The sequence below is a fragment of the Balearica regulorum genome, chromosome 3, assembly GCF_011004875.1.
Source record: "Balearica regulorum gibbericeps isolate bBalReg1 chromosome 3, bBalReg1.pri, whole genome shotgun sequence".
Classification (NCBI taxonomy): domain Eukaryota; kingdom Metazoa; phylum Chordata; class Aves; order Gruiformes; family Gruidae; genus Balearica; species Balearica regulorum.
This window is the reverse complement of record NC_046186.1, coordinates 87,284,734-87,309,983: the sequence shown is the minus strand read 5'-3', so window position 1 is coordinate 87,309,983 and position 25,250 is coordinate 87,284,734. Positions and strand designations below refer to the sequence as shown.

General features: G+C 44.2%; 1 protein-coding gene across 1 annotated transcript; it reads left to right on the top strand.

Moving 5' to 3' along the window:
- Positions 1 to 66: 66 nt before the first annotated feature.
- On the top strand, positions 67 to 14,139 carry HNRNPU (heterogeneous nuclear ribonucleoprotein U). The gene is made up of 14 exons (XM_075748826.1): positions 67 to 1,015; positions 2,084 to 2,195; positions 2,315 to 2,388; positions 4,782 to 4,921; positions 6,525 to 6,624; positions 7,728 to 7,840; positions 8,251 to 8,514; positions 8,742 to 8,861; positions 9,370 to 9,498; positions 9,869 to 10,037; positions 10,572 to 10,811; positions 11,259 to 11,461; positions 12,538 to 12,609; positions 13,021 to 14,139. The coding sequence occupies exons 1-14, from the start codon at positions 283 to 285 to the stop codon at positions 13,072 to 13,074; spliced, it is 2,523 nt and encodes an 840-aa protein (XP_075604941.1). The 5' UTR covers positions 67 to 282; the 3' UTR covers positions 13,075 to 14,139.
- Positions 14,140 to 25,250: the final 11,111 nt, after the last annotated feature.

The window sequence follows — 25,250 nt, the reverse complement described above, 5'->3', positions numbered from 1 at the left end:
CGCGGGCGGCCGTTACGGTAGCGGGGTGGGGAGGAGGGACTACGTGCGCGGGGGCGGGGCGGGTAGTGCTGCGTGCTCGGCCCCGCGAGGCGCGTCTCCCTCGCGAGCTCGGTGAAAGGATTTGGCGCCAGGCGGGTCCGCTCTGCAGCTGCCGCAGCCGCACGAACCAGCCGCGCCACCCACCCACCGCCTCCCGCCGGGGCCTCGACCCAGAGCCGCCGCCGTCCGCTCCAGCCCAGAGTCGCCCGCGCGCCGCCCAGGGATCGAGCCGCCGCCGCCGCCATGAGCTGCTCGCCCGTGAACGTGAAGAAGCTGAAGGTGTCGGAGCTGAAGGAGGAGCTGAAAAAGCGGCGCCTCTCCGACAAGGGCCTCAAGGCCGAGCTCATGGAGCGGCTCCAGGCCGCGCTAGACCAGGAGGAGGCCGGCGGGGGAGGCCCCGCCAGCAGCGCAGTTGAGCCTGGCAACGGCAGCATGGAGGGGGAGGCAGCCGAGAGCGGCGGGGGCGCCTCGCAGCTCCACCAAGGAGGAGGCCCCGACCAGGCCGCGGCCTCCACCGCGGAGGACGACGACGAGGAAGGGCTGGAGGCCGCCGATGGCGACGCCATGGAGCTGGGCGAGGAGAACGGCGAGCGGGCGGGGGCCGGGGGCGGCCCCATGGAAGAGGAGGCGGGCGGCGAGGAAGAGGAGGAGGAGGAGGAGGAGGATGAGAACGGAGACGACCAGGGTTTCCAAGAAGGGGAGGATGAGCTTGCCGACGAGGAGGAGGCCGCGGCCGGGGACGCCAACGGGCACGGGGAGCAGCAGCCGCCGCAGCCCCAGCAGCAGCAGCAGCAGCCCCCGCCGCTCCTCCAGCCGCGCGGCGCCGCCAAAGAAGCCCCCGGCAAAAGCGCTGGCGGCGCCTCGGGGCCCCCGGCGGCGGCCCCCTCCGGCCCGGCGGGCCCCGCCAAGCAGCAGCAGCAGAAGAAAGCGGAAGGTGGCGGTGGCGGCGGCCGCCCCGGGGCTCAGGCCACCGGGGGTGAGTGTGCGCGGCGGGAAGGCGCGGGGGGAGGGGGGAAGGCCGTTAATCTCTCCCGCCCCGGGAAGCCCCGTCGCGGGGGGGGGAGGACGGGGCGGGGGGGGACGGGGACGGGACGACAACGGCCAGGAGGGCGGTTTCCGGGGAGTTCGCGGCCGGCGCGAGAGCAGGCGCGACGGCGGCGCCTCTGCCGCGGGGGGGGGGGGGGGTTTCCATCGCCCCCCGCGCGGCACCGCGTGCTCCCGTCCAGGCGCTGGGCCGGGCCCCGCGGCGGGGGGCGGGGGTCCCGTGAGGGGCCGTTGCGCGGGGCCGGCGGAGTAGGAGGGGCCGTTGCGCACGGTGGGGGGGGGGGTGGGAGGGGGGAGGAGGCGCGGGGAAGGGGCCGCCGGGCCGCGGAGGGGGGAGGGGTGGCAGCGGAGGGGCCGCTGGGGCGCGCTGTATTGTGCTGAGGAGCGCTCGGCGGCGTGACGTCACTTCCGGCCTGGGCGCTGCACGGGATGGCGTTGGGAAGGCCTGGTACAATGGAGGCGGGAGGAGGTGGAATCCCTTCCCTGCAGGCAGCCGGGCGGCCCCACGCGGGGCTCCCGCCCGGGCCGCCGCGCACGGCCTGCCGAGAGGAGGCGCAGTCGTGCGGATCGGATCGCTCGGTGTCCTTGCGAGCGGCCGGGAATGTCCCGCTTGCGGGGCGGGGGGGGTGGTGTCTGGCGTCACGGGAGGGTTTTTTTGTCCCTTTTTTTTTTTTTCCCCCCTCCTTTCTTCTGCACCGCTTGGGAGCGGTCTGACTTTTCTGCGGGGATCTTAACGCTTAAGGACTGTACCCGCTGCTGCATGGTATACTGGCCGCCTTCTGCCGCGGATCAGAGATGATTTAGCAGACAAGTTTTGAGTCTTCCGAGAAAATTCGAGATACGGGGTTTTATCTTGGTACAAAGCAAAATTCTTTAGCCTACCGTTGCTTTTCTCTTGCTGTAGATTCTTACAGTTTCCAAAGTTGGAAGCATTGTGTGGGAGTTTATTCCCAATTCAAGAGTTACTTTGTGAAGTTAAAATAAATCAATTCTATTACAGGAGATGCTAAAACGGAACAAAAACCTGGTGAGAAGAAGAGGGGAGTGAAGAGACCACGTGAAGACCATGGCCGTGGATATTTTGAATACATTGAAGAAAATAAGTACAGCAGGTAAATAAACTTTTGGTGCTGGGCAGTATTTTGTGAATGAAGAGAAGGTACGTAAATGCTTATTTTAACACTGTGAAAATACGTGTAGCTTTAATCTTTTTTGGTTTTGTCTTGTTCAGGGCCAAGTCCCCTCAACCACCAGTTGAAGAAGAAGATGAACATTTTGATGACACAGTGGTTTGTCTTGATACTTGTGAGTAACCATGCTTTCCTTTACTCTGGAAAGGTGTGATGTTATGCTTTTAATCTTAAAACCACACTTTCTGAAATGTGGGGCAAATACATTTGTTGATTTTCATTATCAACTAACTTTAAAAAAAAAAAAAAATAGAAATGGTGTTTCTATCCATTTTCAGTATACAAAAGAACAGAAGGATATGTGGGTCTTTATATCAGCAGTAATAAGCTTTGTTTTCCCATGAAATCTGTGATACTATACAGTTTTCTGAAGAAATCTTAACCAAAACACTAATCTAAACTAAGCTGATCAAGTTTAGAGTGAGCATAGAACACCCTAGAAACAGCTTGAGAAACTAATTATATAGCACATGAGCTTTTCACTTCAGAAAGTTCTAAGAATCAATAGTTACAGTTGTACAATTTGTGACATGAGCTTCCTGTGTAACTTGCTGAGGCCCTATTTATGTACCAACCAGTGGAGTAGTGTTTTGTGTTTTCTGGTAAATGTAACAGAAAAATTAGGTAAGGCCTCCTGAAAAACGACCCATTCATGCAATCTGGGAGTTTGCAGGGCAGGGGGGTGATTTGTGCAAATAAGATGACAGAATTGGTCAACAGGGCGTAGAAATTGACAAGTACCTACAAACAGGGTGAAGTTTTTTGAGGCATTTATAAACATTACTATTGTTGTGATGTACCATGAATGGGGCAGACTTTACATTTGTATTCTTGAGGGTAGGTATAAGGACTTAGTGCAGTATTAAAAAGCTTGAATAAGTGATGCTTGAACTTGTTGGATTCCTAAGGTGCCATGGAAGGAAAGATTAAATTTTGGCATTATCTGGTATATTTGCTCGTAGTTCCAGGTGTTTTCTTCTTGAGAAATGTTTTGAAATGGAAGGAGGTATTAGTTTACAGCCATGTCAATGGCTGGATATACCATCCTTGACATTTTGGTAACTAAATCTCAAGTTTTTAGCTGCTAACCTGGTGAGTAGCCACCTTTGTGGGAGCTTCTGATTTTCCCAATTACTGAGTAGTAGCTGCTTTTCATTGTTAGTATTTCTAGTAGAAAGTTTCATTACTGGACAAACTTTGTGATTTAGTTTAAAGTGTTGGTAGACTGCATGGAGATCAGAATCAAACAGAGCTTTAAGACTGAATTGTGTAACAACTTGGCGCTCTTTTCTGGACCGTAATGATCCAGACTTGTAAGAGGTTTAGCACTCTTTAAGGGCTTTTTATTACCTGTGTCTTACAAGGAAACTGTAACTTCAAATTCTGTTCTCATTTGTTGTGCTAAAAGTAACCTGCACAGGTGGGTTTCTTCTGTATGATTTTATCTGGTTTTCATGCAACAAATAAAAGTTAGAAGTACTAATGAGAAGATGCTTGGATTACAGATAGAGTAGTTACAACTGGGGATGGCTGTATGCAAACAAAACAAGTTCTTGTGCATGAGAGTTCCCAGTAATACAGGGAAGACTACATTTCAGAGTCCTAGAGCAGTGTGCAGATTTTATATCAGGGCAGTACAACTCACTGCTTGCTAATTTTGCTCCTTTCTGGTAACTATTAAATAGGTTTGGAGTTTCTTCTATGGATTCCTTGCTCTGGGGAATTCAAGTGCTATATCCTGCACCTCATGTTACCATTATGCAGTCTTTTTGAAACCTACTAGAAGATTAATTTGAAACTTCATGGTGCTGCAGCTCTGAAGATGTCCATAAAACAAAGGTTCCACTTAAGTTCTTAGATAGGTGAATTCATAGGGTAGATTGTGATGAGAACCTACTTTACCTAAGTAACACGTTCTGTGTGCTTAACCTATCTGATTTTGACTTAACTGACTTAATTTTAATTGGCTTAATCTAATTGGACTTGCTAAATGACTATATTAACCAAAGACAGTACTACTTTCAGTACTTAAACAAAAATACTTGTGTTCCTGTTTGCTTCTCAGTTGCCCTTAGGTTTGGGCATGAAGGGTAAGACAACTTAAAAAAAAAAGATACCTAGCAAATAATGCAAAGAGTATAACGCAGATTCCTTTGCTCTATATTGATGGAAATATCTCGGGTAACCATCAAAAAAAGTTCAGATAAATGAGATTAAATTCAGGTTTTTAAGCAGATGGAAAAAATAGAGGAATTTGATGACAGAAGTGAAGATGGCGCCTTGAAAACTATTATTGTTAGCTAGCTTTTCCTAAGAGTTTTGACTGAGTTTCAGCCTGCAGCTCTATCTAGGCACATGTTCAGTTGCTTTCCTGAAAGATGCTGAGCACTTGCTGGCAGTTTGTCTTGAAAATCACCTTTGATAACTGAAATCACCTTTAATGCATAAAATTGGACACTACAGTTTAGTTTGTAATAAGAGTAAACAGAATGATTTTTATGTTAACAGATAACTGTGACCTGCATTTTAAGATCTCAAGAGACCGGTTTAGTGCTTCTTCTCTGACCATGGAAAGCTTTGCTTTCCTTTGGGCTGGAGGGAGAGCCTCCTATGGAGTTTCTAAAGGCAAAGTCTGCTTTGAGATGAAGGTGAGTTAAACTTACGTTTTATGGAAGATGATTTTGCATGCTTAAATGTAATACTCTTTAAACTTGTGAGGTTTTTTGTACTTAGTTGAAACTAATTCAGGTTAACAGAACTTCCAGAAGGCCTTCTCTTATGAGCCTGTGAAATGATTCTTGATTAAAAAAAAAATGGCTCAATTTGCAAAACTGCTTCCTCTTTTATAAGAACTTCTATTTAACATCACACACACACACAAAAAAAAAAAACCAAAACAGCTTGCATTTGCCCTGACTGTGTAACTTCTGGTATGTGTAACTTCTGGTCTCAGCTTTGAACCAAGATTTTTATTTGGCACCTCCTACATCAACACTTGAAGAATTTTGATACTCGCTAGTCAGAAGTTTGCTGGTACTTCTTGACGATTACAGAAAACTTGGCTTCTTTTTTAAAAAGGCTTATAAGTTATCCCAGCAGTCCTTTTACTTAGTCTTTGAGTTTGACCTGCTCTAAGCAGGGATTTGGGCTAGATGGCCTCCAAAGGTCCCTTCCAACCTGAGTAATTCTGACTTGTGTATGCAATGCATGTGAGTATTTAGCAGGTACTTGAATTCTGAGAGGAAGAGTTCTCCTAAAAGGGTAAGAATGGCAAAGGGCAATCAGCCATGTAATAAACAGATTTTTTCCAACTTCTTGATGAAAGAAAAACAGGAGGCACAAAGCTTGGTTTCTGTTTGTGGTTTGGGTTTTTGTTTTGTTTTTTTTTAACTCAGCAATGTTAAAGGCTTCTTTGCATATGATGTGCCTGTGTATATAAATGCTTACTCTGTTCTCTTTCTCTAGTACTTTCAAATCTAACCACTACCATGAGGAGTGGGTAGTGATCCCATTCTCTTGCATTGGGTGATTTCTGTGTCTGTTGGTACCTATAACTTTGGAAGGCCAGTGAAGTGAAATTGATGTCAGTATTTATTGTCCTGTTCACTTTCAAATCAGTTTCACCTCGGTCACCTGACTCGAATAGTTATGGAAACTGGTAGGATACTGATGAGTTTTTCACTTTAGTTTGGTGAGGTTTGTAAAGGGAGTTAGAAAATAGCTTCTTGCCTACAGATTCTAGTGCTTTTAGGTGGGTTTTTTTTTTTAATCTGGTTGGTTGGAAGTTGGCAACTTGCCCAGGAAGTCTGCTTACTGTGGATAGGGATGAGTGTAATATTTTCCCCAGTCTATTGAAAGCAATTCTTTTGTCCATTACCACATTTTATTGGCAAAGTAATTTACTGTTAATCCCAACTTCATGATGATTCAAAAAAAAAACCGTATACATGTTGTTTGTGATTTTAATACGGTATCAAAAGGATTAAGGCTTTTGGCCACTGTGAGGGACTGTTATGACTAAGTGCTTTGAAAGTATATGGTATCTTGCATCTCAGTTGGGAAGTGTAACTACTTAGCAATTGGGTTGTGATTTCACATACTTGAGCATGTTTTATTTTCGCAGAAGGTGATTGCTCAGACTTAGCAAAGATTTAACCAAAGTGTAAAGGTTCCAGGTGCTACCTTTGTGTTTCCATCTTGTTAGTGTCTAATAAACACTTACATACATTTTAATGAATAATTTAAAAATAGGTTACAGAAAAGATTCCTGTTAAACACCTGTATACAAAAGACATTGACATACATGAAGTGCGAGTTGGCTGGTCGCTGAACACAAGTGGCATGTTGCTTGGTAAGACTTAAACATATAATTACTTCTGTATTATTTATTGTGTGTGTGGTTGGAAGTTTTTAAGTTATTTTTTCTTAAGCAGATGGGAAAAGCTTAGTGATTGTAGTCCATATGTTCTGAAAAGTCTTAATTTGAATCATTCACTGGACATGGTGCAAGAAAGTTTATTATTGGGACCAAATAAAGTTGTTAAGTATTCAAGCCTGTAAGGTTTACATGATTTGAGCGTTAATTCTTTCAGTGGTCAAGTATGGGTTGTGGAGAACATTTTTGAAGGCCTGACAAGATAAAGGATTTTTCCTTTTCCATGTGGTGTCATAAATAGGAAGAGGGGTGTTTTGCTTTTTCTTTTTTTAAAAGGGTGGGGTGTGGTATAAGACTTAACCAGTGAAGAAAAATTCCTGGATAACTACGTTATTCTTTTGGCTTGGGGGGAGAATCCTCATTTCTGAAAGTAGCTAGGAAGAAAGAAGTACAACTTCATTAGATATATGGGAACCGATCATAATTGTATTTATAACTAATATTTGCTGCTGAGATGCATCTTTGTGGGAAATGTGTACGAATTGGTACGTTCTGACAGCAGCAGTAGAAGCTTTCTAGTAAAGTACTTAAGTTCCACCTGAGTCCTTGTGTTTGACTCTTCCTGTTAGCTTGTTCCTTGCAGCTTCATCCTCAGCTGTCGCATAGGCTGAATGTCTGCTAAACTCCCTTTAAAATGGGGAGGGGTAAGTGCTACTGGAGACTAAATTCAGAAAGCCTACATTACAGGTATACCGGTGCATAATCAGGTCTTCAGTCTTTAAAAATACTTGGTCATGTCTTTATCTGGCAGTTCAGCTTTATGTCAGCATGACTCTGGAACCAGCAACATAAGAGTCTTAAAACTGAGATGGGGAAACACTGCTGTCAAGTGAGAGTATTGATTTCTTGAATACAAGAATGAACTGTAGCTGTTTGGGGGTCATAGCTTGTTTTGGCATTAAGAAAAACATTCTAAACAGCGGCTTGCTTAAGTAGCTGTAAAGTGATTTTACAGCTGTAGAGCTGTAAAAGATTAGGTCAAAATGCCTATTTTTGATACTTTTAAATTATTTCTTCAGGTGAAGAAGAATTTTCTTATGGATATTCTCTAAAAGGAATAAAGACATGCAATTGTGAGACTGAAGACTTTGGTGAGAAGTTTGATGAAAATGATGTGATTGGATGTTTTGCTGTAAGTTTTCACTTGTATTTTCTTTTGAGGAGAAACATCTTGAATTTTTAGACTGCTTTGATGTGAGCAGCAGTAAACCTAATACAGAAAAACTTGGAGCAAGACAAGTTGTTTAACATAGGGAGGAGGTAGAAACAGCAGGTAGTGTCAACAGTGACTGCTGTCAACATGTTAAGATTTCATATTCACAGAGAAATGTCTTCAAAGCCTTTTAAAAAAAATCAGATCTTAAACAGGATGATCATTAACAGTAACTCATTTTAAGAGAAAACTTTTTAAAGTAGTTCCTTTACGATGTAACAGTGTTACAGAAGTTGAGTGAATATAGCCAATATTGTGAGATGACTAATATAACTTTATAGAGCGAGGTGAGTAATTTTATCCAAACTAACGCTTTGTCTGAAAACCAGAATTTTGATGGTGATGAAGTGGAACTCTCATATTCCAAGAACGGACAAGAGCTTGGTGTTGCATTCAAAATAAGTAAGGAAGTTCTTGATGGGCGACCACTCTTCCCACATGTTCTCTGCCATAACTGTGCAGTTGAGTTCAACTTTGGTCAGAAGGAAGAACCTTACTTTCCTGTACCTGAAGAGTACACCTTCATCCAGAAGGTCCCCCTGGAGGATAGGGTCCGAGGACCAAAGGGACCCGAGCAAAAGAAAGATTGTGAAGTAAGTTTCTTGTTGACAATATCGAAGTTGTTGAGACAGATGAACAGAAGTGGTGGAGTTTAAGCCGACTATTATACAACTGTCTGACCTTTTTGTCTTCATATCCCACGACTCTTTCCACCCCCCCAACTTCCCCTTACTCAGTTTCCTTTAGGCTTACTGGTCTAAGTTGCATAGTAGAGAAAGTCTTTGAACTAGTATCTCAAGTATAGAACCTGTCGTCATAGGTGGTGATGATGATTGGCTTGCCTGGAGCTGGCAAGACTACATGGGTTACCAAACACGCAGCAGCAAATCCTGGGAAATACAACATTCTTGGGACAAATACTATTATGGACAAAATGATGGTAAGTGATAATATGACATTTTATTTGTTGATATGTTAATGACTTGCTGTAAATCCAAGGTCTTCGGCTGCCATGGGGTTCTTTTATATCAAAGAATTCTAAGAAACCAGCCACTGGTTACTAGTGACCATTAAATATTGCCGTCTTGCTGAGCTGCTACTCATATATGGCACATCCTGAAACTTTTTGTGGTACTGTATAAGAAATAGTCAACTGCTGCTGCCTGTTGAAGCATTTCTATTTCTTTTTATATCGCTGTCCTCAGAATAGGACATTTAGCTTTGAATGAATGGGATGAGTATACGTTAGATTCAGCTGTATTGATTCAACCTAGATTCTTTGTTTATAAAGCTCTGTGCGTTATAGAGGCTTTGAGAATTTCAGTTATGAGTTAGTAGCCATGGCCTTGAATTGAACAACCCTTGAAGTGAGGTGAAAAGCATTTAGCAATGAAAAATGTCAGCCACGTGTATGAGGGCTACTTTAACTCTGGGAAATCTCTCCATAGGTTGCAGGTTTTAAGCGGCAGATGGCGGACACTGGAAAACTTAACACACTGCTGCAGAGAGCTCCACAGTGTCTTGGAAAGTTCATTGAGATTGCAGCTCGTAAGAAGCGGAATTTCATTTTGGATCAGGTAGAAGCTTCAGTGAAAAACGGTTAAGGAAATTTGTTGTAGGCTATAGTGCAGTAATTAAATGGGATTAAAGTTACATTGTAATAGCAGTTGTTTCACTTACTGACTTACTACTTGTTCAGGGGACACAAAGTTGAGATTTTACTACAAATGCTTATCTGAACTTCTCTGGATGTATGGGATGTGGGAGGAATAGTGTTTTAACACGTGGATATGAGTTCGTAACTTTGCATTGTGCAGCATCTTTATGTCCAGTTATTTGTAAACTTCGTTGCAAGCTCTTGTAGAGGTGAAGTCTATACACCATAAGTTGACTTCCTTAACTCTTACAATGACAGCTACGTGTAGTAAGTTACTGCATTTTTTTCAGACAAATGTGTCTGCAGCTGCGCAGAGGAGAAAAATGTGCCTGTTTGCAGGCTTCCAGCGCAAAGCAGTTGTTGTTTGCCCAAAAGATGAAGACTACAAGCAAAGAACACAAAAGAAGGCAGAGGTGGAGGGAAAAGATCTTCCAGAGCATGCAGTTCTCAAAATGAAAGGCATGGAACATAATCCTATACTGTGTTTTAGGATGCTGACTATCTGTTTAAAGGATTAAGTAAACGTGAAGTCTAAAAAATCACTTTATCTTAAACAGTTGTACTTAAACAAAACTGGAAGACTATTGTAACTTGTAGGACAACACTATATTGTGTTCCCTCTGCTGCAGTCCTTAACACTACTCAGTTATGCTGATATGCTTCATGCAGATGCACAAAGCTGTCTTGGCATAAAGTGCCCTTATATAAGTGACATATTTGGCAGAAACTGGTATTCTGAGTGGAGGCTTATAAAAGAAAAAAAAGATATAGGCAGAATGTATTCAAGGTTTGGAACAGTACTGGCAACTCCATGAAGACCTGTTTATTTCTTTTGTCACTGTTACATTTCTTAAATGCTTAAATTCTGTAATTTTGTCCCAATGCCGAGGGAATGCAGGGGGTGGGAGGAAGAATGGGAGAAAGGTGGTTAAATTACAGCTTTGATTGTAGCTGAATGTAGATGCTGAATACTCAGTGTTTTTGCAATTATAGGGAACTTCACACTGCCAGAGGTAGCAGAATGTTTTGATGAAATAATCTATGTAGAGTTGCAAAAAGAAGAAGCTCAGAAGCTTTTGGAACAATATAAAGAAGAAAGTAAGAAATCTCTTCCGCCAGAAAAGAAACAGAACACTGGCTCAAAGAAGAACAAGAAGAGTAATAAAAATCAGTTTAATAGGGGTCAGAGAGGACGTGGAGGATTCAACATGCGGGGCAACTTCAGGGGAGGAGGTGAGCCTGGAAATAAACCTGTAAATTTTGGAGGTTGCTGCTGCTGGGGGTGGGGAAAGCTTATAGTATTTGCATTGCAATTATTAGGGACTGGGAACCTTGATTTCAACTTCAGTAAGTGTAACATATTAGTGCGAAGTTAATTGTCCAGATTCAAAAGTGAGGATTGCCAAAATCCTGGACTACCCTGTCATGTGGTTTGAGGCACACAGCTTCAAGTTTTTACATTAGGTTTGGTGTTGGCTTGTATACCAGACTGTACTGGGGGGTAGCCCATGGTTAAATTATCGTTTTTCACTATGACCAGGTGACTTAATCTTGGCCGTGAAAATTTGCGCTGAACTTGGACTTCTTATTTCTATACCATCATTATTTTGATCAATAATCTTCATGTAAGAAATACTTGGACCGAACAATTACTTGATTGAAATAACTCTCTCCCTGCAGTCCCTGGCAATCGTGGCGGATACAACAGGAGGGGAGGCAACATGCCTCAGCGAGGTGGTGGAGGTGGCGGTGGTGGCGGTGGCAGCAGCGGTGCAATTGGCTACCCATATCCTCGTGGCCCTGTCTTTCCAAGCAGAGGTGGCTACTCAAACAGAGGAAACTATAACAGAGGTGGAATGCCGAACAGGGGAAACTACAACCAGGTGATGCTTTTGGGGGGGATTTATTGATTGAACTACAGTACTTGGGGTGATGTGTGAAAGATTTGGTGGCTGTGAATAGCCACAGACTTGGTTGTGGTACTACACTAATCGCGCACTAAAAGGCCTAGCTTTCTAGTTCAGTGTATGTGCCCAGAGCGCTGAACGTTGTGTCAGAAGTTCTGGTGCTGATGTGGGTGTTCCATGTTAAGATTTTTTTTTCTCCTGTTAAAGATTTTTAGGGTGTGTGTAAAAGCTCATGTTTGATTTTTCTTTTTTTAATTTTCTTTTTTCTTCCCGATAGTAGTAGCCATTGTTTGGGTCAAGGTATATCTTTATCAGGCATTTAGGGAACTTTCTGGAATTAGGTCTGGAGAGAGTCTTTGTTTTGGTGTCTGGTATCATACTCAACTGGTAAAGTCATACTAGCCAAGTATTTGAAAACATAATTTGGATTACTGAAGAGCCAGCAGATGGAGCCCAAGCTAATAAACATGGCTCAGGTTTGTCTAGTACTGACAAACAGGGGAAATGTAACATTTTATCTACTAGCATCAATGTCGCTTTTTTGTACCATAACATTTATTTGAAGTTTTGTGGACTAGCTCTTCTATTTTCAGTTGCATGGCCCATATCCTTTTGTCTGATCAGATAACGCATCCTTGTCACAACTACAGCCTTTCCTAACTAAAAATAGGCAAGCTCCTGTATTTTTAGTTGTCCTGGTGCAGTTTAGCAGCTGGAAGTAGGGTGAGTCAAAACTGGATTAGCCCGCTTTCCAGACCACTGGCAGCAACAGTTTGAGCTGGCTTACTCATTCTGAGGTTCCTGCCTCATGTTTAAGAAGCAGTTGCTGGGAGGGGGTGACTTTTGGTATTCCAGAGTGTTTCGGGGAGGTTTTTTGTGGTTTGTTGGTTTTTGTGGGTTTGGGTTGGTTTTTTTTTTTTAATCTAAGCCTGGTACCTTGTATTTGAAAGCTGCTATATGGTATGTGATGTTCTGGTGGTAATAGATTGGTATAGTACACTTCTGAAAAATCCATGTAAACAAAGTAGTTAAAAACTGTTGTCCTCTTGCAGAACTTCAGAGGAAGGGGAAATAATCGTGGCTACAAAAACCAATCTCAGGGCTACAACCAGTGGCAGCAGGGTGTAAGTAGTAATAACTTTAACCTTTTCACTAATTGTTAACTTGAATGTTTGAAAATGCTGCCTGAAATAATTAGACGTGTAACCAAAACTGGATAGCAAAATCTTTAATGCTAAGTAATATCACTATAAATAGTGTTCTGTGCAAAACTTAATCTGGCTTGATGGTCTCGATGTATCAAATATCAGCTATGGCTTATCGGTCTTAGTGGTATGTGGTGTTTGGCTTCACATTACTACTGTGAAGTGAACTTCACTGCCTTCAGTTGTCAAGGAACTTGCTGCTCTTTGAGAGGACTTTAATCTTCTGAAGTTGAAGGAGAGCTAGATGTTTGTTAAACACTGTTTTTCTGTAAGAAATGTAACCATTATGTGATCACAGGTTAAAAGTAACTATTTATCCATTTATTGCAGCAATTCTGGGGTCAGAAGCCATGGAGTCAGCATTATCACCAAGGATATTACTGAATACCCAAATAAATGAACTGATACATATTTCTCCAAAACCTTCACAAGAAGTCGACTGTTTTCTTTAGTAGGCTAACTTTTTAAACATTCCACAAGAGGAAGTGCCTGCGGGTTCCTTTTTTAGAAGCTTTGTGGGTTGATTTTTTTTCTTTTCTTTTTTTGTACATTTTTAATTGCAGTTTTAAAGTGATTCGTAAGAGAACCTCAGCATTGTGCACGATAAGAGAATGTGTCAGTATTTCAGGGTTCTACATTTTATCTGTAAAATGTGACTTTTTTTTTACCACAACAAAAGTAAAACGTTGCTTTGTACCTGGTGTCTTTTTATTAAAGAATTTTCTCCTTTTTCCCCATCCCCCAATTTCTAAGAAACAGTCGTGAGTCATGTCACAATACGATAGAAATGTTAGCAACCGGATTTGTACGGAGGCTCTGTAGTAGCCCCCATGAATCCCATGAGATCATGTAAAGCTCCATATTACACTCCATCCTCTCTACAAAGCTTCTGGGTGGGGAGGGGAGGAGGGGGAGGTTAAAAGTTTCTGGCAATAACTAGGACTTTTTTGTAACACTTGGAACATTTGGATGTTGGGGGCAAAGAGGAAACCTGGGGCTAAATAGTGAAGGTGGAGTGTATGTAGAAGCTCTTAAAGTTGTAAAACTTGGTTGCATTATTTGTGGAGGCTCAAACTTGTGAAGGTACAACACCATAATTTCTTTTCCATTTGTTCTGCATTTTGATTCTGAAAAGAAGCTGGCTTTGCCCATTTCTTATTAAACAAAACTTGTTGTAAATCCAGTTGTCTAATGGGATCTATATGAAGTTAGCTGTGTGTCTGTATAATTCCCCACAAAATACTGTATACCTAGTGTGCTTGTAGTAGTTACTCCACCATTTTGTAAGCTAATGAAACTGTGAGTCACCCATTTTATATCTAATTTTTAATCATGTCAATACTCAAATGGGTGTATCTCCTTAGCCTGCTGATTCCTTTTCTCTTTAAAGAAAGTGGGTGGAGAAATTTAACTATAGACGTTTGTTTGCAATAAAATAAATTCATTTTACTCTTGTTTTGGGATTGTCGCCATCAAGGTCTAAAATCCCTTTAAGGCTATAAAGAGGAAGAGAATGTCTGAAAGCGATGATGTTGGACAGTTTTAAACTCATTACTTTGTACATGCTGAAATACTTGTGTTTCTTTAAAAGATCTAATCCGGTGGTTGCTCTGTTAGAGATACGGCACGTGTATAATCTCACAATTTAACGTGGTTATATGTATAGGGCAGAAGTCTTGAGTTGCGCTTGCATCGTGTAAATCCAGTTAACCTATTTATTGTAAAATAGCCATTAGGAAAGGAGCGGGGGAAGAAACTGGACAGGGAGTGGGACCAGGAGGCTTGTCACGGAGAAGGAATCCTGGAGTTGGACAGAGCGCTTCAATTTGGTTTAACCGCTGTTACGTTCCGATTTACGCTTTTGTAAAATTGTAGTTGCAATGTTAGCTAATAATTCCCTTGCATTTTAATGCCATAAGGCAGGGGAGAGACCTAGCCATCGTCGGTGGGACGTGCGGTATACGTGTGAAAGCACACGTCACTGCCAGCGTTGGGATTTGCCTGCCACGTTCCTGGCGGCAGTGTGCAGGCAGCAGAGGCTTACCAGCAGCCTGGACCTAGAGTTGGTTTAGCGTGCTTGAACCTTTTCTCAAATGTTAGTCGATTTCTAATAGTCTTCAGAAGTAAAGATAAAGTTGTGTTGCTCTTCTAGCCTTTATAGCGTATTGACATTAAACATTAACGGCACCGCCTCCTTGTTAATATTGCTTTAAGTCATCCCTTTACTTTGAATGAGAAAAAATGTAAATTGTCTTTAAAGAAACACTTTGCGAACTAGAAATGTGGGGAATCTAAACCCAAGTCTGTTTTGCTGAAATGGAATTTTCTTTAGACTTGCAAAAAAAGTTTAGTGTAATTAAAGTCCATCTCCCCTCTACCCTCTTCACAAGAACTAACACTTTGTATGGAGTGCTGATCCTTTGCTTATTTTGGTACTCTATAAAATTATATAGTCTTAAACTGAAATATAAGAGCTTACACTTACTATGTGGTTGTAAAGCTTGTATTTTAATTCAAAAGTCTGGGATGTTTTGTTTTAAATTCATCAATGTATGGTGTTAGAAAAAGCCACACAAGAGAGGAAGTGCTTCACCTGTCTTACACTTGGAAAAGGAGTATCTGTTTCTACTGAAATACTCCTGTATGGGAGCAGCTGGTTTGATGAGTTCAGCTGCCTGCATTCTGAGGTACGGCATTCAAAAAAGGTTCACCATCACTGTGAGCCCCGCTGAGCACCCGTAGGTCCCGGGGGGTGCAGGAGGGACAGGACTTGCCTGCTGTGCTCGGCAGAGCAGAGAGCAGCCCTTGCAGGAGGTTGTGCCTTCAGCCTGGGTGTGCCTGCAAAGGAGAGACGTTCTCTCCAGTTACCTTGGCCCTCATTAGTCCTACAGAAGGGATTTATTTTGCCCTGTGAAAATGGCTTGTATAGAAAAGCCATTAGCTAGAAAATCACTAATATTAAAACATGTTAATTTGCAGTTTGTGTTTAAAAAAGGGCGATAGAAGATGTAGCTGATGGCTATGGCAGTGTGAGGAAAGCACAGCTGTACGTTACTGCCATGAGAGGGCTGAGCCGTGATGTTGAGGAACTTCTCGCAGCTTACAAGGACTTGTTTACATGGGGAAAAGCACCCGTGTTAGAGCATGCTAGTGACATGCAACGTGGGGTTTGGGTTAGTGTTTGGGAATCCTTTCCTCATGGAGTACAAACTGGGTTTGCTTTTTCTAATTGAGGGGGGGTTTCTAATGGAGTACAAACCTGGAGAGCTTTGGGGCCGGTTTGGTAGCAGCAGGAGCGTGGCAGGTGGTGTCTGTGAGGCTATTGGCAGCAGCATCAGCACGGTCGCTGCTGGTGGAACTCTCCTTGCAGCCCTGGCTGCTGAAGCTGCTGACATCTCTCATCTCACCACGGGTTGTAGGATGGGGCCATGCGTGCTTAGCCACAGACTCAAGGCAGGTCTGTGCTGGGTGTCTTGGGAGGAAGTTCCCATTTAGAAACAAAACAAAAACATACTCCAGTTGTATTTCTGCCTTTGCTGGGATACACACAGTGTAAATGGAGGTGCTGACCTGACATGCTGTGGTATTGGCAAGGGGCTGTGCCCTGGGCGCTCTGAGAGTAAATGGACTTTACAAACGGACGCCTACGTGTGAGACACTGGGGCCTGGCTTTTGTTCTGGGTGCTTAAAAGATCCCTGTCCCTGAACCTGGCTCCGCTGTCAAGTGCCGGCCGTTCTAGCGTGCCGCGCTGCATGGGGAGCGCTCGGCAATGCTGCGGTGTGCATGCAGGAGTTCAACCAAAGTGGCACCTGTATGTGAGTTCCTTTCCATGCCTACTGCAGAATAATTCTTGATCAGAGACGACATTTTTAGAAATTCTGCCCAATTCTTCTGATGGCAGAAGGAATTAAATCCATGTTCTGGCGATGCCAGGTGCAGTCCTTGCCACTTGCATTAAAGAAAATTCTTCATTGTGTAAGCCACTAGTTGGTTTTGTTTTTTTTAAATCTCTGACAACACTTGACCATTTTTTTTACTAGAAACAGGCAATGAAGTCGTCATTCAGAGGCTTCCTTGTTCATGACCTTTTGGAAAACTATGCTAGTGCTTTCTAAAAATGCAACCTCAAACTAAGCCACAAGAAATCAAACTGAGTTACAGAGAGACAAGAGGTACTTTAATCCCTCTGCAGAGGTTTGACTGCCAGGAGCTGGACTCTCCCAAGGGAAGAAGTGTGCATATACTGTACTTGTGAACTAGTAAGGCAGGAGTAAGAATGGCTGGAGCCACCTCAGCCTGAAGTGTTGCAGAGGACGGGGAGAGCTCCAGGATGTCAGAAAAAGCCGCCGAGAGGAAAGCGGAAATTCAGAAGAGCAGCTTTGTAACTCCGGTGTTAACAAACCAGCTGTGGTGAAGTTAGAGCAGCGCCTCTCGCGCACACAGTTCACCTCACCGTAGGCAAAGCCGCTCCGCGTAGGCGGAGGGGGTGAGGAGGCCTCTATCTTAATAGCAGATTAGCAATTAGTCTTGTGCAGCTCTGCTCGGTGACAGAGGCACGAGCTGTCTCCTCCAGAGCCGCGGGCCTCTCCGGAGCTAGCTGTTGTAGGGAGTCGGCTGCAATCAGGACTCGGCCAGCAATTAATTTGGATGGGACTCTTGCCTTAGTTTGTCTTTCTGCCAGTACTGGGAGCGGCAGGAAGATTCAGTGATGAATCAATTGCTACGGAAACTCAGCCGTAGCTTAAAAAAGATGCTAAATGCTTAACGTGTTGCCAGAATCAAAAGAGAAAAAAACAAAGGCAAATGTAAAAAACTTGCAATATAATTACTCATGTGGGTGACTTGATACACAAGCATTACTTCAGAGCACGTTTTTTGTTCTCTTTTCTAGTTTAGTAGACAATCTCTGATCTGCAGAGTAATTTTGGTGTTAAAAGTTACTGAAATGGAAACTATGAGTAAGATGGCTCAGGCAATTTTTCCTTCAAAATTTTTCATGCTAGAAAAATGTTACCACTTGGTAGGCAAGGGCAGACGCAATTTACACTAAGTAATGATTGGGGGATCTGCTGCCTGGTTAGCACACAAGGACTGGAAGGGTACTCCTTTTTCTCGGTGTTAATTCTCCCTCAGCTAGGATCGGATGGCTGCTTACTAGGACACCTCTGATAACTAATGATGTGATGTAAAAATGCAAGTGTGTGTTTTCTGGTCTGAGTGTCATCTTTAGTCTCTGCTGAACTTTCAGCTTTGTGGGGCTGTTGAGCAAGTTGGTAAGATAAGCCTGTGTATTATAATAGGACTTTTTGTGGTAAGAAGGTAGTAAGAGATGGGGAAGAGGAAATGAGTAAGCCTCGTTGGATGGAGTTATTGTAACATTTTTTTCTGAAAGAAACGACACTTGGGGTTTGCTCAGATCATGCTGAGAAACAAGATTCGGAAATAGCTGAGCTAGCAGAGGCGAGTCCACATGCAGCATGGCATGCAGGTTGCGAGCAGCAGAGCTGCATACCCAGAGCCTGGCACCTCTGCCACTTGTGCACACTTTGTCATCTCTCCTTCATGCTCCCTGCTGCTGCCGGAGCACCTGGGGTGCTGTGGGGCCTCCAGCCCAGCCTGGGAGCACTGCAGCGGTGGGGAATGAATTCCTGAAAGCAAAACGGGATGTTCCGTGTGGGTGGTTGTCTGCACCACACTGGGTTTTTTCTGCCCCAGGTTTTTGTGGGTTCTCCATCTCTCAATAGGTCAGAGTATCACAGAAGTATTGTTCGCAAGGCCCTCTGGAGATGTAGCCCAGCCTCCCACTTGCAGCAGGACTGGCACCAGTACTCAGGGCAGCCGGGGCTCTGTCTGATGAAGCTTGAAAACCTCCCAGGGTGGCAGTTACATGACCTCTCAGGGTAACCTATTCCAGTGCTGCACTGCCCTCGTAGTTAAACAGTTTGTCCTGCTGCCTGGCCTGAGGCTCCCAAGCTAGAGTTTGTGGCCATTGCCCCTGCCCCATTATCTGCAACTATCATACGGAGTTTGGCTCTGTCTTTGTTCTGCAGATAATATGAGGTGGTTATTAGGTCACCGCACAGCCTTCTCCTCCACAGACTAAATCCCACTCCTTCCACCTTTGTTCCAGGGGACATGCGCTTGAGCTCCCTGACCACCTTGGGAGCCCTTCACTGGAGCCTCTACAGGTTTTCAACCTCCTTGTTGACCGAGAGGCCCAAAGCTGGACAGCAATATTGGACATGCTGCCTCAGCAGGGTCACGTACCAGGGGAAAAGTGCGTCCCTTGATTTGTTGGCCACATACTTCCTGATAGAGCCCAGACTCTGGCTTGCCTTATTTGCAATGAGAACACTCTCTTGGCCCACGCTCAACTTGGCATCCACTGTAAGCCATGTCCTTTTCAGCAGGGCGGCTATTCAGCTAACTGCTTCCCAGCCTCATGTGTATGCTTTTATTATGCAAACTGCTATCCTATAATAATTTTTTAAAAAAGATAATGTATTAAATTGTTAAATAGTAAGCCAAGCATCTCAGAAATACGAGACATAAATTACCTGTGCAAGTTAAATATCTTGTGCATTCCCCCTGTTTGCTTTGAGAGACCTCGGAGAAAGCAGCTGTGATAGTGCAATAAGAACAATTTCACTACTTACTAATCAGAGAATGCAACACTTACTTAGATGTCACAAAACTCATTTGGTTTCCAGATCTAAGACATTCCTTCAGTCGTAGGTTTTGTATGAACTTGCCTGCCGCTTTCTTACAGAGAGAGAGGGGAAGTTTCTCCTGCCTGGAGCAGAGGCCACCAAGCGCCATGTGGGCTGCCGGCACTCTAGCCGACCGGCTGGCTCCCGTAAGTGGCCGCGGTAGGAGCTGCTTCCTCTTGAAAGGAGGAGGTGGAAGGAATCACACTCTGGTCTGCAGCCCAGCCCTGGTCAGCGTTGAGGAAACTCCACAGTCTGCTTGGTGGTGGAGAAGGTGGAGGCTGGGAGACGCTTCCAAAACAGCAACATCTCCCCGTTGGCTGCCGGACATTCTTGGGAGGGGGCTGCTGCTATTGCTTTGGCCACGGTGTTGGCGCAGCCCCGGGATATTTATGTGCCTCCACAACTTGGCAGCTGGCCAGTCCTTTTTTATTTTTTTTCCTTTAAGGAAACACCCACAGAAGGCAAACAAGACGCCAACGGTTGATTTCAGTAGATCCTAGCACTAGAAAACACGAGTTTTCAGGAATGAGCTTGCTTTTATAGGTACTTACTGCCTTGAAAGGTATATTATCCAGCAAGTGCCCTGTGTAGGTATCCTTCTCCGGTTCTTGAACAAACCACTGAAAATCACACTGCTGACACCACCCAAAAGGCTGGTGGGGGAAAGGAGGGAGTGCATGGGTTCCTCCTTGAATGGTAGCTGTACCTGAAGCGTTCCAGTTTGTGTGGATCCCACTTGGAGGCCACCAGATGGATGGTGTTGCTGATACAACTCCTCTGAGTTTTGTCAGGTTTGCTGCCATAACAGGAGTACGTGATTTAACACAGGGCTGCGGTTTGCGGCGTCTCACAGCCTTGCGGTTCTCAGAGATGGAGCGTTGCTCAAGTGCAAGGAGTGCACGCGTGTGTCTGCATCCGTGAGTGTGCAAGCAGGCATCCTTCGCTCTGCTTGAACTGAACGTTATGCTGAGGTGGTGGCTTGCTGGCCATGTTGTAGGTCGTCACTCTGTGACCCGCATCTTTTAGATGCTTGAGAGATGCATCTCTTAGATGATCTTGAGAGCGCACATGTGGGTGATGGAGGTGTACAAGCCAAGGTATGGTGTCCCCAGTAGAAGGCTGAATGGTGATATAAAAAATGCTGAGTAGAAATGGTGGATGGTGACTGGTTTTGGGGATTGAGAGGACCATCGTGCTTGTTAGCAGGGGTAAGAAGCCTTCTGTAGCAGTGGTTCAAGGGAACTTCATGAGACTTAGGAGGAAAGGGCTAAGCTCTTTTTATCCTGAGTGTCTGAGTAGGCGGATAGTGAAGAACGTGGCACTTGGATACTATCAATCAATCAGAGCTAAGAAACCAAGTCAAACAAGTTCTGTCACAGCCTCCCCATGCTGCCTCAGGGTGACCCTCCAGGGCTGTAGACGTTGGATGAATGCGTCATAAGCACAGCATGTGATAATCTCCCGTAGTTCCAGATTTCTTTGGGGTGCCTGAACAGAGTATCCATCTCCTCTATTTTGAGGAACAGGCCATTGGAAATTTTTTTGCTCTGTATTGGCTCCATGAAGAACTTCTGCAACTGCTGGTTGCGATGATGTATCATCTGCCCAATAATCAATGAGTTACTGGCTTTACATCTTCAGCAATGCTGCTATTATCTCATCCAGAGCCTGAATGTTTCCTCACGGGGAAGGGAGCTTCTCTTTAAGTGCTGAGGTAACGTATCCTAAATGTTCTGATGGCTGGGATTGTGGGCACCCTGACTGCAAATTTGCTCAGGAGAAGCCACGGGCAAATGGGCTCTCATCCCGTTTCCACAGCATCTGTGCAAAGTGTCACAGTGATGAGGTGGTGGAGAAACATCTCTCTCACTGGGTTTGGCCACCTGGCAAAGGTAAAGGTGGCAACAACAGTTGAGCTGGTTGATGGAATGCATGAATATCAGCCAGGTTGTAAAGCTCCACAAACGTGCCATACACATATATGAGGACTTGAAGGCCACAACATCTCATGGATAATTGCACACCATGATCACCGGAGTTGATCACAAGCCATTCACCATCAATAGGAGAGATGAGGATCTGTTGTCCGGGGAGAGCAGCCACATTGGCTGAGAGCGCACCTGCTGCTCTTTGTAACAGCAGTTGACAAAATAAACAAGGAGTTTAACACTAAGCAAAGCATGTGTTTAATTCTCTTCCGAGCATGAAGACAGGGAGGGGGAATCTTTGGTTCTGCTAAATATATCACCATAATACCCAGGCTGGGTATTTTTGGAGCTGTGGCCAGCCTAAAAAGAAAAAGCCCTGCAGTGGTAATTGTCTGCTCCCATGGTACATTTTATGTAGCGCCAGTGGGCTCCCGGCACGTTCAGGAAAGCTGAGGGCTCTGACGCAGTCTTGCTCATGATAGATGACAGAAGGTGGAAGGATTAAAATATCCTCCTCAGAACTGAACTGCTCTTAATCTTTAAAACAAGCAGATAGAGGGATGCTGTGACCTATTCCCACAAGAACCACTGTTGGGCGGCTCTCAGGCAAACGATGAGCTGCACACAGAAAAAGAGAGCGCGTGAAAACATGGGGGCCTACAATCATCTCATCCATTTTAAGAGTAAGAAGGGTGTATGTTCCAAGGCCTTGAGTCACATTAACTAAAACTCAGCTCCACTTCTGACATTTAATTAATTCTCGGTTCTTTAAAAAAAAAATCAAAGCATCATCTTCTTGAGCACCTGAACATACTGTAACACCTTTGTTTTGATCAGTTTTTCAAGGCAATAACAACATACTTACTTCAAACTTTAAACGGAGCAAACCAACCAACTTTCACTGGTAATGACTGAGCTCTTGAGCTAAATGCCTGGATAGAGGAATGAGAGAAGTATAGGAATTAGCCTACTAAACTGAGGAAAATCTTTCACTTAGGAGCTCATTACAACTGAGTTCACACAGTAAATTATTGTTCTCCAGGTTCCTTACACCACAAATAACAAATGCATTTCCCACACACCCCCCCACACCCTACCAAAAGCCAGACTGGTTTGTGAATGACAGGAGGCGACCCTTCCTTGCAGATCCCCTAGGATCTGGGGCGGGAGGCAACAAGCAAAGTAGCCTGGAAGCCTGCAAAATGCAGCGAGAAGGTGGCGCCAACACCGTCTCCCAAAAACCTCTGCTTGGGTAAAGATGTAAAGGATGAGTTTCAGATGACAGCTGTAACTGCCTCTGCTGCCAACTTTAAAACACTTCTTGGGCTTTTAGCCCATCGTTGCTGTCTATGGCCGAAGCCTTACGTTGGCTTTAGTGAAAGGCGCTGAAGGGCAGAGGCGATCTGATCACACCGCCCTCTAATAAGGGAGTTGGCAATTAACCTCAGATCGCCCCACTTCCGCCTGCAGCCTTGGCCGTGACTTTCCTTCCCAAAAGGCCTGGAGGATGCACGCCTGTGCGCTCTGGTCGCTGTCGGGAGCCCCGCGTCTGGACCGCATGCAGCCAGAGGGGGCTGGCAAACGCCTTCCCCAAGTGCGGGAGGAGCGGATGGGGTGCAAAGGCACCTGTTTGTTTCGGTGGTGGCTTAAGTTGCTTTAAGGGAGGATTTTGCTAACTTCAGGGATAAACACTAAGCGTGCCTGTTAGTCGGCATTCAGGGACCAAGCCACATTAACTATCAGTACAATAAACAGGATTTTTGCAACTTTATAGCTTAACGTTGCTATACTTCAGTCTCCTTTTCAAGGCTCATTCAGAGGGCTGAATACCAAACATCTTCAAAATTACTATTTGTCTTCCTTTCTAGTAACTGTCTGGTAAGTTTTAATTTGAGGAATATTTTGAAACTCGATAAAGCAAGAACCATCACATCTGTGATTAGATAGCAAGTTCGATAATACAACACAGATACATGCCATGTATTTCCACCAATGACTTAGATTTAAAAAATTAGCATTAATAGGGATACGGCTCACTAATTTTAAAAAATAGCTAGGAGGGTTTTTTTCAAATGTTAAAATTACTTCTACTAAGTGACTACAATTTTTATTTCCTTGTGAATGTATCCTGATTTATGACAACTAATAGCTTTCAGATTTTGGGGGTTTGTCCTGTCGCTCACGCTTTCAGTAGGGGTTTGTAACCCATCAGTCACTTCCAACCCACTTTCCATAGCTGGTGCAGAAGCAGCTGTGGTGCTTCGAGGAATTATCTCAAACTTTTTTCTTCCCCCTTCCCATGTTTAAGCACGAGCATTCTTCCCTCTGCTACTGCAGACCCACTCCCCATGCCACCAAGTCCTCCTCACGGCAATGGCTCCGACTTTGGGTTAGCTCAATTCCACCTCAACTTTTACTCGATAACAAAGCTCAAGTGTGCCAGCCAGCTGCCTGCATATTGCCTCTTTCCCTATTTTCCTGTTAACATCTGGCATACTCATTTTATATTTTGCACAGCAAGGCAGAAGTATTAGATCAGTTATCTACGCAATGCAGGTACATCTAGAATTTCGTAGTTATTTGGCCAGAATTGCTAATACTGTACTTAAGCTGCTATTGAGCTAATATCCTTAAATGCAGTAGCTTAAACCAACACCAATTAACACTGGAGAGGATCTAATGCTGCAGGTTTCCCCCAATTTTTTCATTTACAGAGTATCGTGATGCTTCTGCTCTTTTCTCAAGGCAGTCCCAGTACTTGTGCATTTTGAAGGATGCCATTACGCGCATGCCAACTTCTTTCCTATCAGTACAAACCAGCATTCTCTTCTCTCTCCACAACTGCTCTTTGCCAAAGAGTACATTTTCATCCACATGCTTTTGTTTCCTAACTCGCCAGCTGAACTCTGCCCTGGCAGCCAAAAGACCCCCTGCTTAGGTTGCAGTTCCTTTTCTTAGGTCAGATAGGAAAGAACTCAACCATGTATTAAAATAGGAGCTGGCCAAGCCCTTGCTCATGGCTTGCTCAGTTTCCCACTGCCGCTCCGAGGGCTTCTCGAGGCAACACCTCCTGCCCCTTCCAAAGGGAAGGAGGCTCCCTCCCAGAGAACCAGGGGAAACATTTTTCTCTTCTGAATTAGTTAGCTACCGCTTAACTGCTGAGTTTAGAATTTGCAGTGTGGACAGAAAGTCTTTCACTGTGCTAACTCAAGTTTTCTGGAGACTTTTTATACAAAACTAATTGAACTGAATGTCCTCCACAAAATGTATTGTTTCCTCCAGAAGAAAGAGGAGTAGAGGGAAAAAAGGAAGCAGAGAATACAGGTTGGTTTTCTTCTTCTGAGAGGCTAATCCAGAGGGTAAAAGTTTAATTATCTTAGTGTAATGTTTGTTTAGTGTTTTCATGTATATTTCCAAATTAAATAAATGGAGCAATGCTGCTGTTTACATCTGGATTCCCAAACCTCCCCCCACCTACCTGAGTTAACAACAGATCGCAAACTCTCAGACTGAGGGGGGTGGGGTTTTGCTCAGTGAATGCCTTTAGCCCAAAAAAGTGCTCACAGCATAATGTACTACACATAATTTTGTGAAAAACGTAAATACATTGTGTCGCTGGTGTAGACAGGAGCAAGCAAAGAATGTTATGCCATCACTCATCTTTTTACCAATATGCAAGTAGATCTAATGCTGTATTTCCAAACAGGATGGTTTCCTTGAAATTATATAGTGGTATTTCTTTTAACTGAAAATGTACAGTGAAATACACAAGTTGAACATCCCTTTTAAAAAAAAAATAATCTACTGACCATTGCTACTCATGAATAATGTAAACTATTATTCCACCAATTGTAAGGAAATGTCTTAAACAGAAAAGCAAGATTTTTAACCAAGTAAAAAGATGAGTTACTTTCATAGCTC